The following is a 25,220-nucleotide window of genomic DNA, read 5'->3' as shown; positions in this document are numbered from 1 at the left end:
CATGAAACAACTCTTTAAATTCATTCAAATAAATAATGTAAACTACATACATTTGTCTTATTAACTGACCAAAGTGTTACAAATGTGAGAATTATACATTAACGCATTCATTTTAAAGTTAGACTTTGAATTTTAATGTTAATTCCCCTACTGCACACACATATATTACACAAAGTATTTAGTTTAATTACATCAAAAGTGACTGTAATTAAATTACAGAAAAATATGAGTAATCCCTTACTTTACTTTTTCAAGAGAAAAGTCATTAAATTACAGTAACTAATCACTTAGTAACTAGTTACACCCAAGACTGGATATAAGCCATAATTACTAAAAAAATACAGCTAACTAACACAATAAAAATATGATTTTTTTACATTTATACACATGGAGTTTACTTATTTTGGAAACAAACTCTTTCCAGTTCTACAACGTGGAATCATTTGTGTCCTACATTTAAATCTGGCATAATGCAAGTTAACACATACACCCAGTTATACACTTAATGTTTCAAATTATAAAAGTACTTGAAATATTCTTAAACTTGAGGACCAGATAGATGTTTCAGAGCGAACTTCGAGCTCAGTTAACGTTAGACTCGCAATACTTTTCTGTTTAAATGTTTTGTTATGAGAGCGATACAGATAAAAACAGATTCGAATGCGCTTTATATGCGTTTTCAATCTGACTTTTCTGTTTTCTTAGTTGGAATTTTGATGGTTTGACTAGAAGGGACACAGATATCTCTACTGGGCATGCGTACTTCAATACCGCATAATTTATGTCACGCTGAAAACAGTTGATTCATTATTTTTATGTTAAATTTAGGGTAATTGTAGGAGTAGGCGTTATCGAATGTAATTTATTGTAATTATATAGCGAGATGTTGCACCACTTATCCAGTTGCTGTATCCCTTCTAGCAACAACCAATAATGATCTCTAAACCCGACTGTCGTAAGCTGTCGTAAAGCCAGAGCGGAATACGGCAGCGAATCACACACATGTGCGGTTCAATGTTTTCGTGTGGGCTGTAACTCTGAAAACTTCTTGTTGATTTTGTGAATATGATTTCTGTCATGGATGGTAACGACACAGCGGAAGATGAGCGTAGAGGTGTGAAACGCAAGATGTCTCTGTCAAGGTCAGATACTTTAATACAAACACGTAAACGTAATGTTAACACTGAAGTCCTAACGAGACGTGATGATGCTGCTCGTAAAGTTTGCTCAAATATTCATTTGTTTGCGTTTATATTCCGTTAAAAACGGTTTGAACGGTAATGAAAAGATGATAATACTGTACGTATACCATAAAAATAACACGATGGAGAGTTCTGTCTGTGGTATTACAATCTGCTGCCTTGCCTTCTGTCATTCATGTGTTTGTGTGTCTTGATGTTGTTCAGATGTGACGTATGTGGAACAGAAGAGGCCAGATACAGATGCCCCAACTGTATGATACACACATGCAGGTGCCACATCACACACACACACATATTTACACACAACATGCACGCTGTTTAGACTTGTGTTCAAACGTGCCTGTTGTGTCTGTGTAGTTTGTCCTGTGTGAAACAACACAAGATGTCTTCGGGATGCAGTGGCGTACGAGATAAGACAGCATTCATCTCTCTCTCTCAGTTTGATGAAATGAATCTTCTCAGTGGTGAGGACTTGCGACCATCCAGTGCCTGATTCTGACAAGTTATCTTCCTCATATGAATAAGTGAAGGTTTGAATGTTGTCCGATGGTTCTGCTTCTTCTATAGATTACAGATTTCTGGAGGACACCGGTCGACTGAGACAAAGTTCTGACAGAGACACCGTCCTGCACGCCAGTCGCCGACAACCGAAAGAGGTGAGACCTCCCATGCTGGGTGTTCACATGAACTTTATTGCACTGTAAATGTCATTCTTGTGGTCAAATCACCCAAAAATCTAAAATTTGTAATCATTTATTCACCTTCTGCTCCTTTCAAACCTGTAGACTTACAGAGCACTGAACATAAAAGAAGATATTTTTGAAGATCTGGACCCCTCTCTTTGCATTGGTTTGTGTTCATACAATAGAAGTAAATGGGGTCCAGGGCTGTTCGGTTACTAACTTTCTTCAAAATATCTTCTTTTGTCTTCCGACGATGAAGTAAGGGCATAAAGCTTTGAAATGACAAGAGTGCGTGTAAATGATGACAGATTTTTAGTTTTTGAGTGAACTATCACTTGGTCCGATCTTAAAAAACACAAAGATTCTTACACAAGGTCAGGATTTGATGTAAATTCAATCAAAATGAATAATCCTGATATCTGTCATGAAAAATTTTGTTTAGAAAAATGATTGTTTGAAGTGTTTGTCCATGATGGGGTTCACATGTAGAGAGCATGTGTTCTCTCTCTCTTTTTCTCAAGGGTACGTGGTTAATCCGGAAGGCACGAGCGGCCAAAGTCACCCTGAAGATGCTACCCAAATTGTTCAGCAGACACCGAGAGAACACCACAATCTTCAGAAAAGCGTAAGGCTATGTTGTTTTTGTGAATGTTTGTGTATCTGAAAGCATCTGTGAATATTCGTCTTGGGTTGAATCGAATTTCTCAGGTTTGCAACGAGCCACAGACGTCTCCACAACTTTCACAAAATGTAAGATATAGAAATAATAATAATAGTTGTATTGAGTTTTGAGAATAATTGAAGTTGTTCTAGATGAATCCACATGATGGCGCTGTTGATACGTGCATTCAGTACATCCATTTCATGACAAATGAGTTCCTGTGAGAGAGATTCAAAGTTCAGTTTCATGTGGCTACTCAAAGTCGTGTGTGTGTGTGTGTGTGTGTGTGTGTGTGTGTGTGTGTGTTATCAGCGTTGATGTCAGAGATGTGTGAGGAACAACCCGACATACCGCAGGACGCTTATAATTGCTCGCTGTTCTTTTTAATAAAAGTCATTCATGTCAGTAAAGAGTTCTGACCAGAAATGTTCTTCTGACCACGCCTCCTTTTATGACATGATGGTGATAAGTGGCTGAAAAGCTTGCGGGGAGTTTAAATGAATCTGGATTTAGTGAAATGGCATCCAGCCAGACCAAACAATTGCAAACGCAATAAACAACAGCAATATTTATTCTCGCAGAACATAAAAACCCAATGTTTGCTTGAGTGGGCTGTAAATGAAGATGTGATGCGACTGTCGATGTTAAATGGTATAATTCACACAGACAGAACGGCGGTGTGTTTATATGTGTCAGAAGCGGGGCAGATGAGGGACAGGAACAGGTTTCCGAATGTACAGAGTACACAATATGAGAAGCAGATGTGAGTGAGCGACACACTCGGCCTGCGACGAGTTAAAGAAAGCCAACAGTGCCTCTCTCTGTTTCCATATCCTGGCGTTAAACCTGTCAAGTGTTTGCCGTGTGCTCAACCAATCACGACGCAGCACGCCAAAGGTCACATCTTAAGCCGCTGTTTACCAGTTGCACACATGTTCTGAATGATGTTTTATCATCCGTGAATGAGTCTAAATGGCTGTGAAGCTGTGCTGTTTGTTTACTGTCAGGGCTTTTCATTAACAAGCCGCTTCGCTTAATTCTTTTTCAAAAAAAGTGTTCTCGTTTCATGCGGTCGGTATTGAAATCTGTCGTGCAAAACAAAAATCTCATGTTATTCCCACCGTTCTTGATCAAAGGCGTCTGCAAATATTGACTTGATACTTTGAGTTACGCTTCAACTGAGTTAAATGGTGAAATGCAGAAATATTTAGTAGTGCGTAAGTTGTGACGTTGTGCCCGTTTACGCCAAGCCAACGTTTAAATGTACGCACAGCGAGTGCGACAGGCTCCTTGCCTCGGGTTATTTGGATAAACATTTCCGCACGTTTTCACCTCGTACTGGCATCGTCTTGTGTTTTGGGATGGATGCCGTCGCAGATGTAACGCAGACCTCAATTTGCAACATTATCTTGAGAACGGGCCAGATACGGAGTGTTTGAACGTGTACGTGCCGTCACCTTTGGGAAGTCCAGTACAATGCTGAATTCATTACGGGACGGGACGCGCTGTACATGTCCTGAGACTGAAAGCCAGCTCACGTCATCTTTGAAAGCATTCTATAGTCTATACATGAGAATCTTTACATTTTCTGATCGTGACATGCATGGGGTTTGATTTTATAGCTTTGTTCGATGTCGAACCTATACTTGAACACCGTTCGTCATGTGACATTGTATGAGGCTTCAGGATCCTTAACACTTTGTTGTTCTGATCATGCTTTTTGGGTTTTGTGGGTCTGTTTTATTGTTGATTTCATTTTGCATGATGATGTGAGACGTTTGACACGACACAGAGGTCTTCAGTCAGGTCAGTTCCAGGTATTTGTGACTTTGATTTTAATTTTAACGTGATGGAAATGAGGAATGTGGAGTTATCAGATGCTGAGCGCAGGACTCCGTGTGCTTTGGCGCTTGTTCATCATGAATGGAAAGATGTGGTTCCTCATTTCTGTTAGCGGCCGTAGCTAAAGTCACCCACAGTTTTATTGGAATCAGGTTTGTTGCGCTGTGTGTTCACACCAAATGCGAACAATCGGGCTCCACGCTCTTTGTTATTTTCGTGAGTGACGTGAAAGACATCACATGATGAGGAGTGTCTTCACGCACCCGGACCCAGTACAGTAGGTGTCAATGGCAAATTTCTCACTTGAGTTGAAAATTTTCAACTTGTGCGGAGGATGTCATGATCGTGCCATCCAATTCGTGTTTTTCGCATCGCCTGCTGCGAGTTCGCATCTACCCAGCAAACCCAGAACTAATTATTAGGCTAATAGAAGAATCTAATGCATTTATTTTGTCCTCCATATTGTTTGAGATGATGTATCTTACTTATTTGAATAAGATTAGATAAAAATAGTGACAAAAGTCGGCACATCAGAGCTCCAAAAAAATAAAAATACGAGCCATGCAATAGTCATATTATAGTCATTATAGTCAATAATTATATTTTTGGAGCTCTGGTGTGCCGACTTTGTCACTATTTGGATTAACTCTCTTGGTCAAGCACCCTTTTGAGATTGATGTGCGTGTGTTTTTCCTCTCTTAAATTAGATAAGAAATGGATAAAAACACTGCAAGATTATTCTCAGTTCTGACGTGTAGTAAGGGGGAAAAATGTTTTAGGCTAATGTTCTGGGAAAGTTAGTTCCTGGTTCCCAGAATGTTTTTTAAAGGTTTGTTTTTGGTTATCATTACGGAAATAAAATGTTAGTTTCATGGTTTCTATAATGTTAGGGGTACGCTCCCCTAATGTTAGTTTTTGGTTTCCAGAACGTTATGAGAACCAGAAACTAACGTTCTATTTCCGTAAAGAACCAAAAACGAATCTTAGAAAATAAAGTTCTGGGAACCAAAAATTGTTAGCCGGGTATTCGTGACTGCTCTGATTTGTATGTTATTTACTCTTGCGTAATGCTTAATTCGCGTTTGGTGTGTACCCAGCATTAGACCTCAACCGGTTGTCTTCTGTACTTCTAACGATCCCTCATCTTCTTGTGTAAAACATGCGTGTCATCCTCACCCGCCACTGTCTCTCTCATCGAGGGAAAGTTTCCATTCCTTGACGGTGATCTCGCACCTGGTATCTCCAGCCCTTCCTAGCCAAGCCTTTCTTCAGTCTCGCCCGCCAAGCCCATGCAACCTCATAAATTCCTTTGCCTGGAGGATGGCAGAACGCTGGAATGTCTTTTATGCCTGTGAATGGAAGCCGTCCTGCACCTCGACAGCCGCTTCGGTCTTTCTTTGAATCGAAATGTGCATATTCACACAACAAAATCAATAAAGAAGGTCACTGATGGGGAAAGAGTTAAATCTGTCTTTGTTACACTGCTGTTGCTGCTTTTATTCTCTCACAATGTTTTTTACCACGGTAAAGGGGCGTTGTCTCTTGGCATCATGCTCCAAGCTGAATTGGATAATTTTCAGGCTGAGATTTCGTGCGGTTGGCATTCGTTCTGACCCGGTTCCAGCGGGATGGGCTCCCGCAGAACTTAGGGGTCTGATATTTTATTTCCATTCATCCCATGAGGTCAAACCGTGCCAGGATTGTGGTAAGAGAGCCAGATTGGACTGAGTCAGGCCTACACACCCTGTCAAGAGCCGCTGGTGATGATGGGATTGCGTCAGAAGGCTTTGAGGATGAATTTGAAGAGTGGTTTCAGGGTGGAGGTGGTCGGCTTGGAGACTTGATTCGTGTTCTTTGGAACGGCCAGTCATTTTAATGTTTGTGCTCTAGATTCATTTATTTCAATGTTTGGGCCGATGGTGAAATAAACTGAATTATCGTCAGTAAAAGTGTGACGAGTGGCATTAGTGTCCAAACACACAGCAACACTGAAGCGTCAATGTTGTTCCAGTACATATCCAACAAAATGCCAACCGTCTTCACGTCTGCCTCGTCTGTGTTTCCAAACAGACCTGAATGAACAGACGGCCTCTGTCCACCAACTCCTGTAAGCGTCACGTCTTGCTGTAATATCGTCACCGGATCATGTGACTTCTCTTTTTAGCGTCATGAAGTTTGTCACCGACTTCAGACGATTTTATCAGTTTTTCTGTGATTTCCAGGCTAGAATGTTTTTAAATTCTTGTGCGTGAGCGTGCTGAAACATCCAAACTTCTGTATTCAGTCAATGATGTTTATTACAGTAGGAGATGTGTGTGAAACCAAAACATGACTTGACTGTGATGTGTTTTTTTCCAGTGATGGACGATTACATTGGCATCTGAAGATCCATTTTCCTCAGAGTGCTGCTGTTTATTCAGAGAGGTAGAGTGCTCTTCTGTCATGTAATCTGGGAAAAATAGCCAAGGGTTTTACTTCTTGTGAAACAAAGAAAATGCTTTACTATAGATAACCATGGTAACCACTAATTATCATGTAGCATCAAAGTTTAAGTCTATTTCGCTCAAGTAAATTTTGAGCTTATGTCATTAATTGAGTTATAGCAGTATATTTTAGGGGTGTCCCCGACTAAGAATTTACATAGTCAATTCAGAATTGTCATGTCTTGCCTATAGTCGAATCAGACTTGTGCGTGCGGCGCGCGTGCATGTATGGACGACACCAGGGGGTTAAGGGTACAGCGCAACATTGATGCACCAAAACCAATCAAACATTAATTTATAGAATTTGTTTAGAACAGAATATACATTTATAATAAATGAATGAAATAAGCCAGAATCAAGTCACAATGTGCGAAATAAATGCGTTTAGGCAAAATGTCTGAAATGCAGGGGAACATAATTTTGAAAACACAAGCCACAAGTACCAAAATGTATTTTCCTTAAACATCACAAACCATTGCTGTGCCACACAATAGATCAGATCTCTACTCAAAACCATTTTTAAAACTAGAACTACTCAATAATAATTGATTCTTTTTTTACAAACGAAAATACAGCACGTTCATTACCAATGAACTACCAGTCAAGTGACTTTATTTACCGCTTGTAAAGGAGGAATGCAATAAAGCATCTTACAAATGAAACAGTCAAAAAATCAATTTTAGGTTTCCTGCGCACTCTTTCTCTGTCCCCCTGACACACGCTTGCTTTTCGTTTTTCACTTTTCACCAAAACTATGCGCCGTGCTTGCTATGTGCGGTGATTTTGGTTATTTTATTTTATTCATTGTTTTTTATCATGCAGCGTAAAGTTCAGCCTAAGTTACGGACTACTTGCATGCGCGCTTTCCTGTATCTCAGTGGTAAAGCTCTCTGAAAAACGCAAGGTTGTGGGTTTAATCCCAGGGGATTGCACATTCCTATGTTTAAATGTATAGGATAATGAAAAGTAAGACACTTTGGATAAAAGCATCTGCCAAATGCGTACATGTAAATGTAAAGAGAATGTTTTCATTCATATTTAAATGCCCAAACATTCAGTAAGTGACAAATGTTTGACAACGGTGTACACTCATTTGTGAGTCGTGCGGAACGTGCTGCTTCTCTTCACTGGTCTCACAACACAGAAGACACAGATAGACGCCACTGCACATACAACCAACATACATAACATGATCCCCATTGCATTACACCTCTACAAAGATTCGACTGTGACCTTGGTAGTCGAATCAGGCTCCTCCGATCGAAGCATCGGGGTCACCCCTAGTATATTGCAAATAAACTAAATTTGCAAATCTCACATAGTTTTGAAATTCAATTCAATTGTATTAAATAGCGCTTTTCACAATGTGCATTGTTCCGAAGCAGCTTTACAGGAGAAAAACAGAAAAACACAGAAAAGGTTGAACTCAGCACAGTGCATTGATCATTCTAGTAAATAATCTGTAATATCAGCAGTGTCCTGATGAGCAAGCCAAGACACCCTGTGGCGAAGAACACAAACTCCATTTATAAATAAATGCAAAAAAAACCTCGGGAGAAACCAGACTCAGCCGGGAGGACCAGATCTCCTCTGACGTGTCACAGCTGCACTCACAGACTTTCATTAAACTTACTGAGGAAGTGTTTCTGAATAGTAGAAAGAGCTTATTCGTTGTGATTTAGGGAATGACTTTTGTTTAAACTGTTTAAGTCTAATTTGGTTTTATTATGTGACTGATATCAGACAACAGAGGAATGTTATAAGCAGGGAAAATAGTAATGACATAATGTCACTGAGTGAAGCTATAACTACAAACTGATGTCATGTGATGTAAGTTTAGCATTAAATACGAAGTATTGTAAATTAGCATTATTATTGTTGCAGTAAACTCACTGTTAACTGTTATTAATTGACTGTATTTGTGGTGGTAAACACTCTCACGCTGTCTTTACATCAAGTTTCTTCAGAAAACAGCTTTAACAACACCAGTATAGGTTTCCTGTAACCTATGTGTGAATCATGTTTTTGGTGATAACTCTTTCTTTAAATGCTTTAAATTTATATTTAAATTTCTTCACACAGGTTTGCTGATAACAGAGAAGTCCGTCAGATTCTTCATGACTTCATTCATCCATCAGAATCAGATCCAGTCAGACGTCAGAAGTATGTATGAACTCATCTCATGTCAATTAACATACATACAGTCAGACCTGACAGTGTGAGTTCACCCGTTCACCTGCTGAACCCAGACCACCGTCATCGAAACAAGATCAGACTGGAGAAAAATGCACACGAGTCACAACAGAGCGCACCAGTCAGATTGTTGACAGACGTTGATACTTGTAACTGGGTCATGTCATGTCAAATCAAGCAGAAGTTGGCTGTAAAAAAGTAGAATTCTTCTTTTCTGGGTAAATGAAGAAGAACACCAAAATATTAGATGCTGTGCATGAATGTTTAAAGAGTAATCCAGTGTTGTGTAGAGGCGAAGGGGTGAAAATACCACTTTCATCTATAATGTAGAGCCAAATAACAGCAGATGAAAAAATGACTTTAGTAAGATGATAGCGTTATTATAAAATTATACACAGAGATTGGAAGATATATTCATAGAAACAGTTGACTTTTGCAATCTGTGTTGTGTTACATGCTAATGGTGACTTTTTCCAAAAATGACATGCCTGTGTGTCGAGAGGTGTTCGAGATATCTTAATCAACTTTTGGATTCTGGTTAAAAATAAACTTGACTTTCAGTATCCCCATTTGTAAGGTCCTATATGCCACAATCCCAGAGATATGGGGGTTATTTTCAGTGGCCAAAAGTCAGATATAGATTGCTTCGCAAATAGCAGATACCGCTTAAGGCCCAATTCTGAGGCTGTTGTGATTGGTCAGTAACCCTCTCAAGTGTATTCATGAACTTCACTTCATCAGTTAAAAACATGCGGATCCATCGAAGTGTGACGGAGGTCTGCTAGTGCATACACAAACGTCAATCTTTGCTAAGAAACATTTGTTTATTCTACTATGACGAGGGAAATGACACCGGGCTGAATGGCGTCAGACTGGTTATATTAACTAACACTAATAACAGAAGCGTTAGTTTTGCTTTTTTATATTGGACCCGAGTTGGATAATAAAACAATCAGATTGACCAGGAGACATTTGCAAGCAGGACTGTACTGGACGTTTCATATAAGTGTTTTAGAGGTATGCGCGCACACACACACACACAATATCAGTGCATTACACAACAGTGTATTTTTTGGCATATTCCTTTGGGCGAAGGTTAATAAAATCACTCAGAATAATGACATTATGTACCCGGGAAGTAGAGGGCTGTAGTGCGATTCCAGCAGTTCTCTGTAGTCCTTGATAAGTGAACTCTGTTAAACCAAATATCTCGCTTGGCACTGAACTTTGAGCTTTATTATTTTGCAGGTATTGTTTATTCTATAACAGCAACATCACACACTAACTAAAGGTTGAAAAATGCGATCGCATGGAGCGTGGCCTTTAACAACCAAAATACACATCATATTCCTGTAACAGTATAAAATAAACAGGTAGGAGGATTTTATAGCTCAAAAAAAATGAGTTAACATTAATGTGCGCATGCCTGGTAGGAAAATCTGATGGGTAGGATGAAACTTCAGGAGACCTGCAACATTTTTCTACTGCTTAAAAACTTTATGGTTATATACTTGCTTTACCTGATGAAAGAAGTCACTGCAGCACTGGTTTGTGCGCGTGTGCCTGCGTACTTGCTTGTTTGGCACTTGGCGGATCCAGAACGAATTCCCTTCTGGTCCGTATCCGCAGATTGATCGTCTACGCAATGTTGCATGAAGTCAAACACACCTGATATTATCGGATATTGCGATGATTTTAAAGTCGATTGTGGATAAATACAATTAAACACATCCCCCAGCCCTAGTCTGCATGATGTTTAGTGTGGAATGGCGTCTGAAGGGCAACCTTCCGATCTCTCTCGTGAAGCTAACTCAGAAGTGACTTTAATTGTAATTCATTGACTGGCCACTAGAGACTGACTCCAAAAGAGAGCAGAATCTCATTGAGCTTTGTGTTAAAATGTGCAACTTTACAGCAGAAAAAACATTTACAGCCTGCTACAAAAAATACTTTGGTGTAGATATCTAATATTACACTTCATGACATCTGTGAGACGATTGAATGTTTTAATAACTCACCCGTTTAACTTATATTAAGCCTTAAAATTCTGCAAATTAGGTGCGTGGCCACCAGAGTGATTAGGGGTTTCAGCAATCCAGGCGCTTCAGCTTTAACCACGTCCTGCCTTTTTGCACATTTTCGATTATCTGGGAGTGACGCGCGATGCCAAGTTGGCAACGAGCGTCTCCGCCTACTTTACTTTACAAACCTACGGGTGGTCTCAAGGACACTACATCTATATTTTATACAGTCTATGGTGTCGTCTGAATGAGCAGAGATTGAGAGAAGATATTTTCTCTGTCTTTACCGCCGTGTCATCTGCGTCTGATATCAAGACTATATTTCAGCGTTTCCTCATCAGTTTATTATTTTCAGACGAGTGAAAGTTGGACAGTTTCTGTTTCATTGAACTTTTCAAAGGCACAATGCTGGAATGACTTTGCTTTTGGAAACACAGAGCGTTGAATGTTTGGTGGATTGTTCTCTGTATGAAAAAGCTTGTGTGTGTGTGTGTGTGTGTGTGTGTGTGTGTGTGTGTGTGTGTAAACCCATTGTGATTTTAACCTTAAATGTGTGAATGAAGAAATGATGTCCCGGTCTAACCTCAGACTCCAAATATACTGATAATGTGCCATAAAATCAACACTATAATAGAGTTTGAAGACGGTTCCATTGTTTTCTTCGGACGGACAGTTTTATAGTTTTTTAGTATTTTGATTCTACAGATATTTCATCAGCTGAAGGTTCAGTATTGTTTTTAGAGAATATCTATTTCTCAAATGAAGTCATTTATTAAAGAGTAGGTAACATATGTTTTTTTTTTAGCCCTACTTTGGGTAATGTAGTGTCCAACAACAAGTTTATCTACATACAATGTGTAAAAACACTTTAATCTCGTAATTATATGCAGTTATTCGTACCCTAATTCTTGAGTGACTTTCAAATGATTCGTTCCGCGATTCACCCGTCTAGGCCCCTCCTACCCGGTAACCTCGTGTCATGTGATTGGTCAGATGGTTTAGTCTGTTGTGATTGGTCAAACGCGTTCATCATTTGTCGCAAAGTGAACGCCTACCATCATTACAGGATTACAGTTTACATGTGTTTGGATGTCTTTATATATATGTGTAGAAAAAGATGGCGGTGATTTTACCGTACCAGTTTGAGCCCGAGTCTGACGAGGAAGAAGACGCTAATCCACAACAAACTCCACCACGACTGGAGCAGGATGTTAGTCAGTGGCAAGTGACAACTCTTGTCATAAAAACTCTCAGTGTGACAACATGCATGTTGTGTTTTGCTCATCAATGAAGTAAATTATTATTTTTCTTAAAATACGTTAGTAATACTATTATTTCGTCTAATTGTGCGTTGTCATGGTACATAGAGCATTTCAAAAAGTCGACGTTATGAAAAATTATTGTAGTTTCACCCAAATATATCTATATAGGTGCACGTGCGGCAAATGCATCAAACTGCCAAGCGAGGATGAAAATATTTGCTGCCAGGAAGTGCAACAGGTTGTTTACAAATGATTATTAATCAATTTATGTTATGAAAAATATTTCCTATCGTTTGTTGCCATCACAACAAAATTATTTCATAAAACATTCAATTAAGTTCATAAACGTTTAAAGTACTTAGAGAATTAATTCATCCTTCTGCAGATCCCAGTAAGGAAAAGAACATTTACAATTCTCTTGTAACAGTATTATACATGGACTAGTTGACACGGCATACAGTGTACCGTGTTCGTATCTTCAGATGTTATTACAATACAGATAGTACTCCACTTAGTTCTTGAAACAAATGCTTTGAGAATTTGTGGATTGAACAATTAAATCAGCCGAGTACATAGTAAGATAAACAAACTGTAACACACCAGAAGTAACTAACAGTACTTGCTAATGTTGGCGTTATATTTATTAGCAAAACGCAGATATAAGGTACGAAAATATTTCTTGAAGTTCAGACTAATATCAAAAGTCACACTTACAGGTTGGGACTCGGTGGAGCTAAAAGGTCCAAATAGAGTTGGTATTGCCCCTCTCTCAAGAATAGTCGTTTCACATATCCTGCACTGAACGCGCTAAGATTATCAAAGCAATCATCTGTGAAATGATACAGATAATCAGCTGTTACGACTCGGATTGCTTAATATTAGATCTCTCTCAAATAAAGCACTTTTTGTTAACGATTTGATAACCGATCATAAAATAGACATGCTTTGTTTGACAGAAACATGGCTAAAGCCAGATGATTTTATTACTCTAAATGAATCCGTTCCCCATGATTATTACTATAAACACGAGCCTCGTCTAAAAGGTAGAGGGGGAGGTGTCGCTGCACTTTACAAGAATTCTTTTATTACCTCTCAGAAGTCTAATTTTAAGTACAGTTCTTTCGAAGTCATGGTACTTCACGTATCGACACCTAATACTAAGGACAAAACATTTTTAAAATTTATTCTAGCTATTGTATATAGGCCTCCAGGGCACCACACAGATTTTATTAAAGATTTTGGTGGGTTCTTATCAGAACTAGTACTGGCCGCAGATAGAGTCCTTGTCGTCGGTGACTTTAATATCCATGTAGACAATGATACAGATGCCTTGGGACTGGCTTTCAAAGACACTCTTAACTCCATGGGCGTTAGTCAACATGTGTCAGGACCCACTCACCTTCGTAATCATACTTTAGATTTAATACTTTCTTATGGTATAAATGTGGACGATGTTAAAATCGTTCAGCAGAGTGAAGATATTTCGGATCATTATCTGATATTATGTTTGCTTCAATGGCCTACGGCTGCAAATCAAACTCCTTGTTACAAATATGGTAGAACGATTACTTCAACTACCAAAGATGCGTTTCTCGATAATCTGCCTGAATTGTCTAAAATATCCAGCATGAGTAATAACGTTGACGATTTTGACACTACTATTGAAAATTTTAACTCTACTTTCTCGGAAATATTAGACACAGTTGCTCCTCTGCGTTTAAAGAAAATTAAAAATAGCAGCCCAACACCGTGGTATAATGAACACACTCAGACTCTAAAAAAAGCATCCCGTAAAATGGAGCGCAACTTTAAGAAAACGAATTTAGAGGTATTTCGTATAGCATGGAAGGATAGTACTCGAAATTACAGGAATGCAATAAAAACGTCTAGATCCGCCTACTTTTCAACACTAATAGAGGAAAACCATCACAACCCTAGGTTCTTATTTAACACCGTGGCTAAATTAACAAAAAATAAGTCGTCATCGACGTCAGATTCTGATTATCAGCATAACAGTGATGAATTTATGAACTACTTCACAAGTAAAATCCAAGATATAAGAGAAAAAATTATAACAATGCAACCTGTAGTGAAATCCGCTGAACAAACTAACTACAGCACCCCTAAGGAGAAATTGCAATTATTTTCTACAGTAGATCACGATGAACTGTCTAAAATCATTAAATCATCTAAATCATCAACATGCATGCTAGACCCTATACCTACAGAACTACTGAAAGAAATGCTCCCCGAAATTATAGATCCTCTTCTTAGTATTATTAACTCATCTCTGACATTAGGACATGTGCCTAAAGCATTTAAGGTGGCTGTTATAAGGCCTCTTTTAAAAAAACCCAAACTCGACCCTAAAGAACTAGGGAATTACAGGCCTATATCGAATTTACCTTTTATATCTAAAGTTCTGGAAAAAGTAGTTTCAACTCAATTATGCTCCTTCCTCCAAAGGAATGACATTAATGATGAATTCCAGTCTGGATTTCGAGCATGTCACAGTACAGAGACTGCTTTGATCAGAGTTACAAATGATCTGCTTTTAGCGTCTGACCGTGGCTGTATTTCGTTATTGGTGCTGCTAGACCTCAGTGCTGCATTTGACACCATTGACCACAGCATACTTCTACATAGACTCGAAAATTACGTCGGCATTAACGGAATAGCATTGAAATGGTTTAAGTCTTATTTATCCGACCGTTTTCAATTTGTAGCAATAAACAATGAGGTGTCCCGCAAATCACAAGTCCAGTACGGTGTACCACAGGGCTCAGTCTTGGGACCCCTGCTCTTCGCATTATACATGCTACCTCTAGGAGATATAATAAAGCGACACGGAATTAGCTTTCACTGTTATGCTGATGATACTCAACTTTATATTTCCTCGATGCCTCATGAAACCCAGCAGTTTCATCGAATAAAGGATTGCATAGTTGACTTAAAAATGTGGATGAGTAACAATTTTTTACTACTAAACTCGGACAAAACAGAAGTGTTACTTACTGGACCGAAAACTGCTATGCGTAACAACCAAGAATACTGCTTAACGATTGACGGATGCTCCATAAAATCCTCGTCATCAGCTAAGAATCTTGGCGTTGTATTTGACAGTACTCTCTCATTTGAAAGCCATGTCGCAAACACCTGTAAAATTGCATTTTTCCATCTTAAGAATATATCTAAATTACGTCATATGCTGTCACTGTCAGATGCAGAGAAATTAATTCATGCATTCATGACATCAAGACTAGATTACTGTAATGCACTTCTAGGTGGTTGCCCTGCGGGCCTATTACAAAAACTGCAACTGGTTCAAAACGCGGCAGCTCGAGTTCTTACACGTACAAAAAAGTATGAGCATATAACCCCGGTTCTGTCAACCTTGCACTGGTTACCTATAAAGCATCGCATTAACTTTAAGATCTTGCTTATTACCTATAAAGCCCTACATGGTCTAGCGCCGCAGTATTTGAATGAACTTCTATTGTATTACAGACCACCACGTACATTACGCTCTAAGGGGTCCTGTCAGTTGGTAATACCTAGAATTTCAAAATCAAGTGCAGGTGGTAGATCCTTTTCTTATCTAGCGCCTAAACTTTGGAATATTCTTCCCTGCACGGTCCGGGAGGCAGACACACTCTGTCAGTTTAAATCTAGACTAAAGACTCATCTTTTTAATCTTGCATACACTACACCTCCATAATATTAATCCTCAGAGGATTTAGGCTGCATTATTTAGATCAACCGGAACCAGGAACACATCCAACAACAAATGATGTACTTGTTGCATCAAAGAGTGCAGAACAGTACTCTACTCTCAGCCAGTCTTGTCTCTTTGTTCCAAGGTTACCGCAGGATGCAGTTCATGCCCAGACCTGATGGCAGAGCTGAGAATGGGAAGCGGTGACCTGACAAGTGCTAAGAGGATAGAGCTGGATAAAGGACGCGACAACTTTGTTTTTTTCTACAACATTTCAAATGCTATTAGATTGTTAATGATAATCTTTAATTTTTATATTTTTATTAAGCCTTGTTGTGCAAGCACTGATGAGCTTGTGCAGAGGCAGCAGCTTTTGCCAGAGGGGAACTGGAATCCCCTGGTTGGGCCTGGGTTCCCCTGAGGTTTTTTTTCTCGATGGGAGTTTTGGGTTCCTCACCACCGTTTGCATATTGTTTTGCACTATCTGCCTGGCCGGGGGGGCTGCTTTAGAATTCATACTTGTATTAAATGTGTCTCATGTACAGCTGCTTTGTAACAATGAAAATTGTAAAAAGCGCTATATAAATAAAGTTGAGTTGAGTTGAGAAATGACGCGCACACAGTACAACCCTGCGGTTATACTCCTTCGGTATTCTTTGAAAAATGAATTTTTCCCTCAGACGTTCTTGCTTAGGTAGCTGAAATAAGATGGACTTAGTTTCACACCGTAGAACACGGACTTTAGACATGACACACATGCATCATGAACTTGTGACAGTGTTTGAGGGAGGAGACATAAGTTTTCCCGGCAGTCTCAGCAACACGTATATGTATAGTGACGTAGATATGCATCCACGGCTCGTTTGTGTGATTCAGAGTCGACTCTCATTTTTACAAGCAAATAACTTCGTTATTTATTCACCTTCGGACTTACAACTTGGCAGACAGCTTACTTTCAAACACGGCAATATAACAGACTGCATGAAACGTCATTTTCATGATGTCATGTTACGTACGCTTTAAACATGACAAGATGTGGGGAAATAAAAAGATCCAAAAGTCCATCAATCGACCGGATTCATTTCTATTAGTTGATTCATCACTTCTCTAATGTTTACTGTCAAACATCTAGTTTTTATTATGGCCAATATTACAAAAGTCATTCGGATGAATTAATGACAAACATGGCCGTCTTTTAACTTTCTTTCGCAACTTAAGTAATGGGGTGTGTAGATCATTCAGGAATGAATGAAATTCTCTTTCTTATATTAGTCAGAGCATCTTTCATCAGATAGATGGAGATATAAATGATTCATTCATGTTAGCTCCTCTTCATTTGTTACGTAACATGAAAAATGGATGGTTTTGATTTCAGGAATCATCTGTTTGAACATGTTTCACAGTTCCATTTAAATACTTTTCTTGTAGTTAGGATTCTTCAAGGTCCTGAGAAGATAAAGAGCAAGAAACATTGTGTTAGTCTTTGTGGTCATGTTTTCATTTCTGTCTTTAAGCTGCTGTGGCGTGCCAATTGTTCTCTATGGTTTATTTGTTGTAGTCAAATTTTAAAGCATCATCTCAGAATGAAATCCCAAAATGCATTTTAACAGGAATTTAGAAGTTAGACATTATTAATATTGCATATAAGAATTTATAGTCCTTTTAATATTTGACCTGTGGTTCTCTCTCCTTTATCTCAAATGTGTGCTTTCACTGTGCGACTGTGTTTGCGTGTGTGCGTCTATGTCAATGTGTGTAAGTATGTATGCATATTGTGTGTGTGTGGAGCATTTGTATGTCTGTCTTTTGTTGTTTTCACCTTTTTCTTGTTTTTACAGGTGTATGACTTTAACTTATAGTCAATGTATCTCATGTACAGCTGCTTTAAAAAGTGCTTTATAAATAAAGTTGAGTTGAGGTTCAGTGAAGGATTCCTCATTAGATGTGTGTCTGTACAGAGGTTATGAGGCTTAATCTTGTACTGAATTCAGTTATGATATGTTTGTGTTGATGTGGTCTTGTGATGTGTTTTTCAGGTTAAAGGTTTATGTCCAGAGCCCTCAGGAGGATATCAAAATCTTTATGAAGGCAGAGCAGACACAACCCAACTCTCTCAGGTAACACCTTGTCTGATGTCAGTCCGTCTGTCTGATGCCAGTCCGTCTGTGTGATGTCAGTGCGTCTGTCTGATGTCAGTGCATCTGTGTGATGTCAGTGCGTCTGTGTGATGTCAGTGCGTCTGTCTGATGTCAGTGCGTCTGTCTGATGTCAGTGCGTCTGTCTGATGTCAGTCCGTCTGTCTGATGCCAGTCCGTCTGTGTGATGTCAGTGCGTCTGTGTGATGTCAGTGCGTCTGTCTGATGTCAGTCCGTCTGTGTGATGTCAGTCCGTCTGTGTGATGTCAGTGCGTCTGTCTGATGTCAGTCCGTCTGTGTGATGTCAGTCCGTCTGTGTGATTTCAGTCCGTCTGTCTGATGTCAGTCCGTCTGTCTGATGTCAGTCCGTCTGTCTGATGTCAGTGCGTCTGTCTGATGTCAGTGCGTCTGTCTGATGTCAGTGCGTCTGTCTGATGTCAGTCCGTCTGTCTGATGCCAGTCCGTCTGTGTGATGTCAGTCCGTCTGTGTGATTTCAGTCCGTCTGTCTGATGTCAGTCCGTCTGTCTGATGTCAGTGCGTCTGTCTGATGTCAGTGCGTCTGTCTGATGTCAGTGCGTCTGTGTGATGTCAGTGCGTCTGTCTGATGTCAGTGCGTCTGTGTGATGTCAGTGCGTCTGTGTGATGTCAGTCCGTCTGTGTGATGTCAGTGTGTCTGTGTGATGTCAGTGTGTCTGTGTGATGTCAGTGCGTCTGTCTGATGTCAGTCCGTCTGTCTGATGTCAGTGCGTCTGTCTGATGTCAGTGCGTCTGTCTGATGTCAGTGTGTCTGTCTGATGTCAGTGCGTCTGTCTGATGTCAGTGCGTCTGTCTGATGTCAGTGCGTCTGTATGATGTCAGTGCGTCTGTCTGATGTCAGTGCGTCTGTGTGATGTCAGTCCGTCTGTCTGATGTCAGTGCGTCTGTCTGATGTCAGTCTGTCTGTATGATGTCAGTGCGTCTGTCTGATGTCAGTCCGTCTGTATGATGTCAGTCCGTCAGTCTGATGTCAGTCCGTCTGTGTGATGTCAGTGCGTCTGTCTGATGTCAGTGCGTCTGTCTGATGTCAGTGCGTCTGTATGATGTCAGTGCGTCTGTCTGATGTCAGTGCGTCTGTATGATGTCAGTGCGTCAGTCTGATGTCAGTCCGTCTGTGTGATGTCAGTCCGTCTGTGTGATGTCAGTCCGTCTGTGTGATGTCAGTCCGTCTGTGTGATGTCAGTCCGTCTGTCTGATGTCAGTCCGTCTGTCTGATGTCAGTCCGTCTGTCTGATGTCAGTCCGTCTGTCTGATGTCAGTCCGTCTGTTTGATGTCAGTCCGTCTGTCTGATGTCAGTCCGTCTGTCTGATGTCAGTCCGTGATGAATTTCAATGTCCTGTCATCATATGCGTGTTAGTTTTATTGTGTGTTGGAAATCAAGCATCTCGAAACATATATGAAGCTAACGGAGGCTTCTGATTGGCTGAAGGTGTCGTCAGAAGCCCGTCAGAGATGAAGCATTCACTCTCTTGTTCTCAACCAGAGTTATTTACTGCTGTATGACATCAACACTGAAATGCTTTATGGGAATGACATCATCTCTCATATACTTTTCTAAGAGTTACGCTGTGTGAACTCCTCAGCAGTCTTTGTGTGTCTCTTGCCCTCTGTGTTTTGGACGGGTGGTAGAGTCCATTAGAGACGCTCTTCTCAGCCCAGTGTTTCCTGTCGTTTACTGTCTGTTTTTATATGTGAACTGCTCTTAGATCAGTGGTCTCCTTAAATCTGTGTCTCTTTACCGCCATCTGTGCTTGAAACATAAATGGCAGGTGACTACAGACTTCTCGTCAGATGATGTCAAACTGACCGTGATGTCACCAGCTCGACTCATAAATCATGATTATCATCTAAAGCTCATTGCACATTGAGTCCGCAGCTTGTGTCTGAAATCTCCCCATTGTGTCAGTCACATGTACACACTGCCTCCGATATTTCTGTTCGTCTGATTTTATTTGCGTTTTTCACATCCGTATCAAGCGACAAGCGCCAAATACGAAAAACGCATGCGGAAATTTTGTACAGTGTGTCCAAAGACCTTTAGGAAGCTGACATCAGTGGTCTTTGACAGATATCTCTACCTGATAGATGTTTGGACGTCTCTCCATCATTCAGAAACCATCTACTAGCTCAACTGGATTTGTAAGGAGGCAGTTTTCCCGAACGCTCCGGACATAACTGTGGTCAACACACACACACTCCACGATCTTTACTGGCCAAAAAGACTGTCCGCGTTAAAACCGCCGGCTGTGATTTACATTCAGACGTGAGTCGATAGTTTTGTGTTTAAATGACAGTGTCTCCAAGTTCATTTGTGTGCAGATGTGATGTTACTGATGTGAGTTTTTCACCTGCTGTAAGTAAATGTGAACCTTCACGACTTTTCTAAGCTTTTGCTTCGAGGCTTTCAGTGCAGTTTGTTTATTTCTTCTGTGTTGAGTTTAGAATTCCTGCGTTTCCCGTGTGGTTTGGCTCGGTCCGGCTGGTTTTCCTCTGTGGTTTTTAACCTCTCAGATTTGGCCGAGCGCGGTTTTGCTTCTGAATGTGAACGCTCGGTGTTGACGCAGGTTTCTGGTTTGATGTTTATTTGAAATGCCCGCTGCCGTGAAAGCGGCCAAAATGATCCCGACGGGCGGATGTCCAAACGGTGAGCGCGGTGAAGTATTGAGCGATTTAAAATCCCCGTAAAGAGCAGATTTACGACGCTCCACGACTCATGACGGCAGCGCTCAGAGATTCAATGATGTCACACAGGTCTTGAGAGCGGCGTTTGTTAAAGCTGTTAGTGAGTCAGGTTAAGTGAGTTTCCAGCCGTGAGGGCGAGCGAGATTTAGCCTCCGGCCAAGACATGACCGCTTCCTCTCGCACCTCCAAACGTGATGTCATGGGAATGTTCTAGAACTCCAGAGCTACTGGAGAATGTAAACACTGTTGTTTATCATGAAATGATACGCCGTTATCTATCTTCATTATGTGAAGACCTTCTACAATAAACATTTAAATCTGTTTGGTTGTAATAATGAGTCCTGTTTAAAATATCTAAACTGTAAATCTGTTCAGAGAGAATACATCAGCTTCACAATAATGTTTAGTGGTGACGGCTGCGGCTTTGGTTGTGTTGTGATGTTTGTGTGCTGTCTGACAGGTATCTGGAGCTGGATCCACAGAAAACTCTGGGAGCAAACCTGATGCACATGACTGTTGTGGAATACCCAGAAATCTTTGTGGTTCTGAAACAACACAGCCAAGAGTACGTCACCAGAATGAAGGGTAAGAAACACACACTGATGCTGAATACTGTCACACACACTCACAAATACACACTCCTGCACACACTGACACAAAACATACACTCCCATACACACACTGACTCAAAACATACACTCCCATACACACAGTCCTGCACACAAAGACACACAAACACATTCTCACATACACACACACTGACACAGAAACACACAGACACTCACATACACACACTCCTGCACACACGTACACACAAAGTCACTCTCACATACACACGTTCCTGCACGCACTGACACAAACACACTCTCACATACACACACTCTCACACAAACACACTCCTGCACACATCGACACACAAACACACTCTCACTTACACACACTGACACACAAACACACTCTCACTTACACACACAAACACTCTCCCATACACGCACTCCTGCACATACAGACACACACACTCGCATAAACACAGTCCTGCACACACAGACACACAAACACATTCTCACATACACACACTGACACACAAACACACAGACACTCACATACACACACTCCTGCACACACTGAGACACAAACACACTCTCGCATACACACACAAACACAATCTCACTTACACACACCAACACACTCGCACACACAAACACAATCTCACATACACACACTGACACACAAACACACTCTCACATACACACACAGACAAAAAAAAACATTCTAGCATACACACACACTCATTCGTGCACACAGCCAAACGCACAAACAGTAAAACAAACACACACACATTCTGTTTACAGACACTGTGTAATAAGGCGTTTCTGCAGAAGCAGTGAGATTTTCTGCACACATTTACACAACATGCTTGTATCCACAACAGATGTGCTGTTTATTCTGGTTGTTGCGTAACTTCAGCAGTTGTGAAAGATTGAGTGAATGGAGTGTGAGAGAAGAACATGTGACAAACAGAAGCATAGAGCCAGCCGGCAGGGGTCCTCTCTCTCTCTCTCTCAGCCCAGGGTTTTGTGTGTTGCTGTAGAACTTGTTAAAATAATGTTTGCAGGATGTGTTTGCTCAGCACCGGCCAATCTGTGAGCAGTTCTTACATCATTTTTTATAAAGTTTGGATGTGAGAAGCTGACGGGACTGTTTTTTAAGTTTAACCTAAATTCTCTTGTTCTTCTAGAGCACTTTAGTGCTGCTTCAGAGAACATCTCCACAAAGTCAGAAGAGCTGCTTTCTTCAGCTTCTTCACATGTGCCAAAGAAAGCAAAAATCATCTCTGAGGCGGATGAGCTGGAGGACGGAGAGATACGGAGTGATGATGATGATGAAAGCGATGGAGATGATGATGTAACAGAGAAAACAGCACCTGAATCGCATCGAGACTCATCGAGACGCATCGCTCTTGGAGATGTTGGTGGTCAAACTGAGACATTGAGCATCTTAAGTATAGACATCAGAAACAATGAGAACATTGATCTTCATGAAACACAGGAGGTTAAGACCCAAACCAGTCAAACATGTACCGTTCAACATGAGCTTATATCCTGTGCTCATGCTAGCGTTTGTGGAAGTGAAGGCCTGGGTAACATGCATAGGAGCTTGGACGGAGCACAGGCCAACATTTATGCTAGTGACGGTCACATTAGTGCGCATGATACAAGCGAAAAATCCTGTGATAGCTTAGATACAAAAAATGCTGGCTTTGCTTGCCAACATCTCATTCCTCAAGATATCCAGCCTGAAACTGATAGTCATGCTGATATCAGCGATAGCATGGGTGGGGAGAATGCAAATATTTATTCTTGTGAAGGTCATGTTCCTGCAGTTGTGCACAGTAAAGATACAAGCGTCGATAGTGTAGATGTACACAATGCTAATGTTAGTGACAGTGACATTGCTAGAGATGTTCAAGGCTCAAATCAGGCTGATGTTTGTGAAGGTGCAGATAATGCTAATGTTTATGCTAGCAACAGTTGCACTCCTGAAGATACCCATGTTGAGAGTTCAAGTCAGGCTAATGTAGAAAATGCTAATACTTGTGCAAGCGAAACTTGCATTGCTGCAGATATCCAGGTTAATGGTGGAAGTCAGGTCAACGTAGAAAATGCTAATGTTTATGCTAGCGACGGTTGTATTGCTAGAGGTAACCAGGTTGAAGGTGCGTGTCAGATGAATCCAGAAGATGCTAATGTTAATGCTAGTGACAGTTGCACTCTTGAAGAGAGCCATGTTGATGAATCAAGTCTGGCTAACGTAGAAAATGTGAATATTTGTGCTAGCGACGGTTGTAATGCTAGAGATATGCATGTTGAAGGTGTGTCTCAGATGAACATAGAATATGCTAATGTTTATGCTAGTGACAGTTGCTCTCCAAAAGATGTTGAGGGTTCAGGTCAGGCTAATGTAAATAACGCTAATGTTTGGGCTAGCGACCGTTGCAATGCTACAGATAGGCATGTTGAAGGTGTGAATCAGAGTAATGAAGATACTGTGAATGTAAATGTTTATGCTAGCGAGGGTCACGTTATTGCTGATATTCCCAGCGAAGGTTCTGATCAGGTTAATATTGGTGATAGCGTGAGTGACGGTCATGTTAGTTATCAAACTGTCTGTGGGACTGAACACAGAGTCTGACAATCTACAGATTCTTGATATCACTTTAGAAATAACATCAGATAATGACAATAACAATGCTTGTTGCCACGGTGACAACACAGCCTGTTTATGTGACCTGTGATAAGAGATGTGAGATGCTGGTGACATAACACTGTGTTCATGGATACAGACACACACTCACCTCCGCTGAACTCTTACATTTCTAATGTGTGTAGTAATGTGATTTATACTGTTATATCATTTCTCTTACTGACTCTTATTTTGTCAGCTTTTGGAAATCCATGCAGATGTACGGTTATATAAAACGTGTTAAAGCACAAAGTGTCATTGCAGAATCACAACTGAGGTGATTTACAGGACAGCGAGGCTCATATGTGTATTTAAGTGACATATATCTCTCTTTAATAAACCCTTGTTCCTGCAGGTCTCGTATGGTGAGGTGTGTGTTTATTGCTGTTTGTATCTGTGTTCCCAGATAGCACATGTACGTCTGTAAGATCCGAAAACATCTGATAAACATCTAGAAGGCAGTTTTGCATACATTCTGAATCACAAACATCGTACATACATCTTTAAGATATGACAATAGACAAGAAACGTCTCGGAGACTTAAATCCAGTGTTGGGGGTTTACTACTAAAAAGTAAAGTAAGGGATTACTGTCATCTGTCTGTTATTTAATTAGTTACTTTGGATGTAATTGAACTAAATACTGTGTACTATATACAATTTTGGAATTGACATTAAATTTCAAAGTCTAACTTTAAAACGAATGCATTAATGTATTTTTCTCACATTTGTAATACTCAGTTAATAAGAGTACTTTATGTAGTTGGTTATTTGAATTAATTCCGAGTCGTTTCTATACTTGAATCACTGGACTAGTCAAGGTTGATGTAGGATATAGAGAGTAATAAGTAACAATACTTTTTGGACAGAGTCATTTGTACAGTAATCTAATTACACTATTGAATATGTCATTAGTAACTAATTTTTTAAACAATACGTCTTGCAGGCGTCTCCCAGATGTACATTTCATTCCAAACCATTACGGTGTGTTCAGTTTACTGTATCGATCTGCTACAGTACACAACCAGAGCACACCGTGTGAGATGATATATCCCATAATA

General features: G+C 40.2%; 1 protein-coding gene across 1 annotated transcript; it reads left to right on the top strand.

Annotated features, from left to right (window-relative positions):
• Positions 1–995: 995 nt before the first annotated feature.
• znhit6 (zinc finger HIT-type containing 6) lies at positions 996–24,952 on the top strand. The gene is made up of 10 exons (XM_056732362.1): positions 996–1,142; positions 1,407–1,472; positions 1,560–1,666; positions 1,770–1,858; positions 2,407–2,510; positions 6,747–6,812; positions 8,954–9,034; positions 18,099–18,179; positions 21,378–21,502; positions 22,656–24,952. The coding sequence occupies exons 1-10, from the start codon at positions 1,066–1,068 to the stop codon at positions 24,107–24,109; spliced, it is 2,250 nt and encodes a 749-aa protein (XP_056588340.1). The 5' UTR covers positions 996–1,065; the 3' UTR covers positions 24,110–24,952.
• Positions 24,953–25,220: the final 268 nt, after the last annotated feature.

Source organism: Triplophysa dalaica, chromosome 20 (genome assembly GCF_015846415.1).
Source record: "Triplophysa dalaica isolate WHDGS20190420 chromosome 20, ASM1584641v1, whole genome shotgun sequence".
NCBI lineage: Eukaryota > Metazoa > Chordata > Actinopteri > Cypriniformes > Nemacheilidae > Triplophysa > Triplophysa dalaica.
Note: the sequence above shows the minus strand (reverse complement) of the source record. Positions and strands in the feature narration are given on the sequence as shown.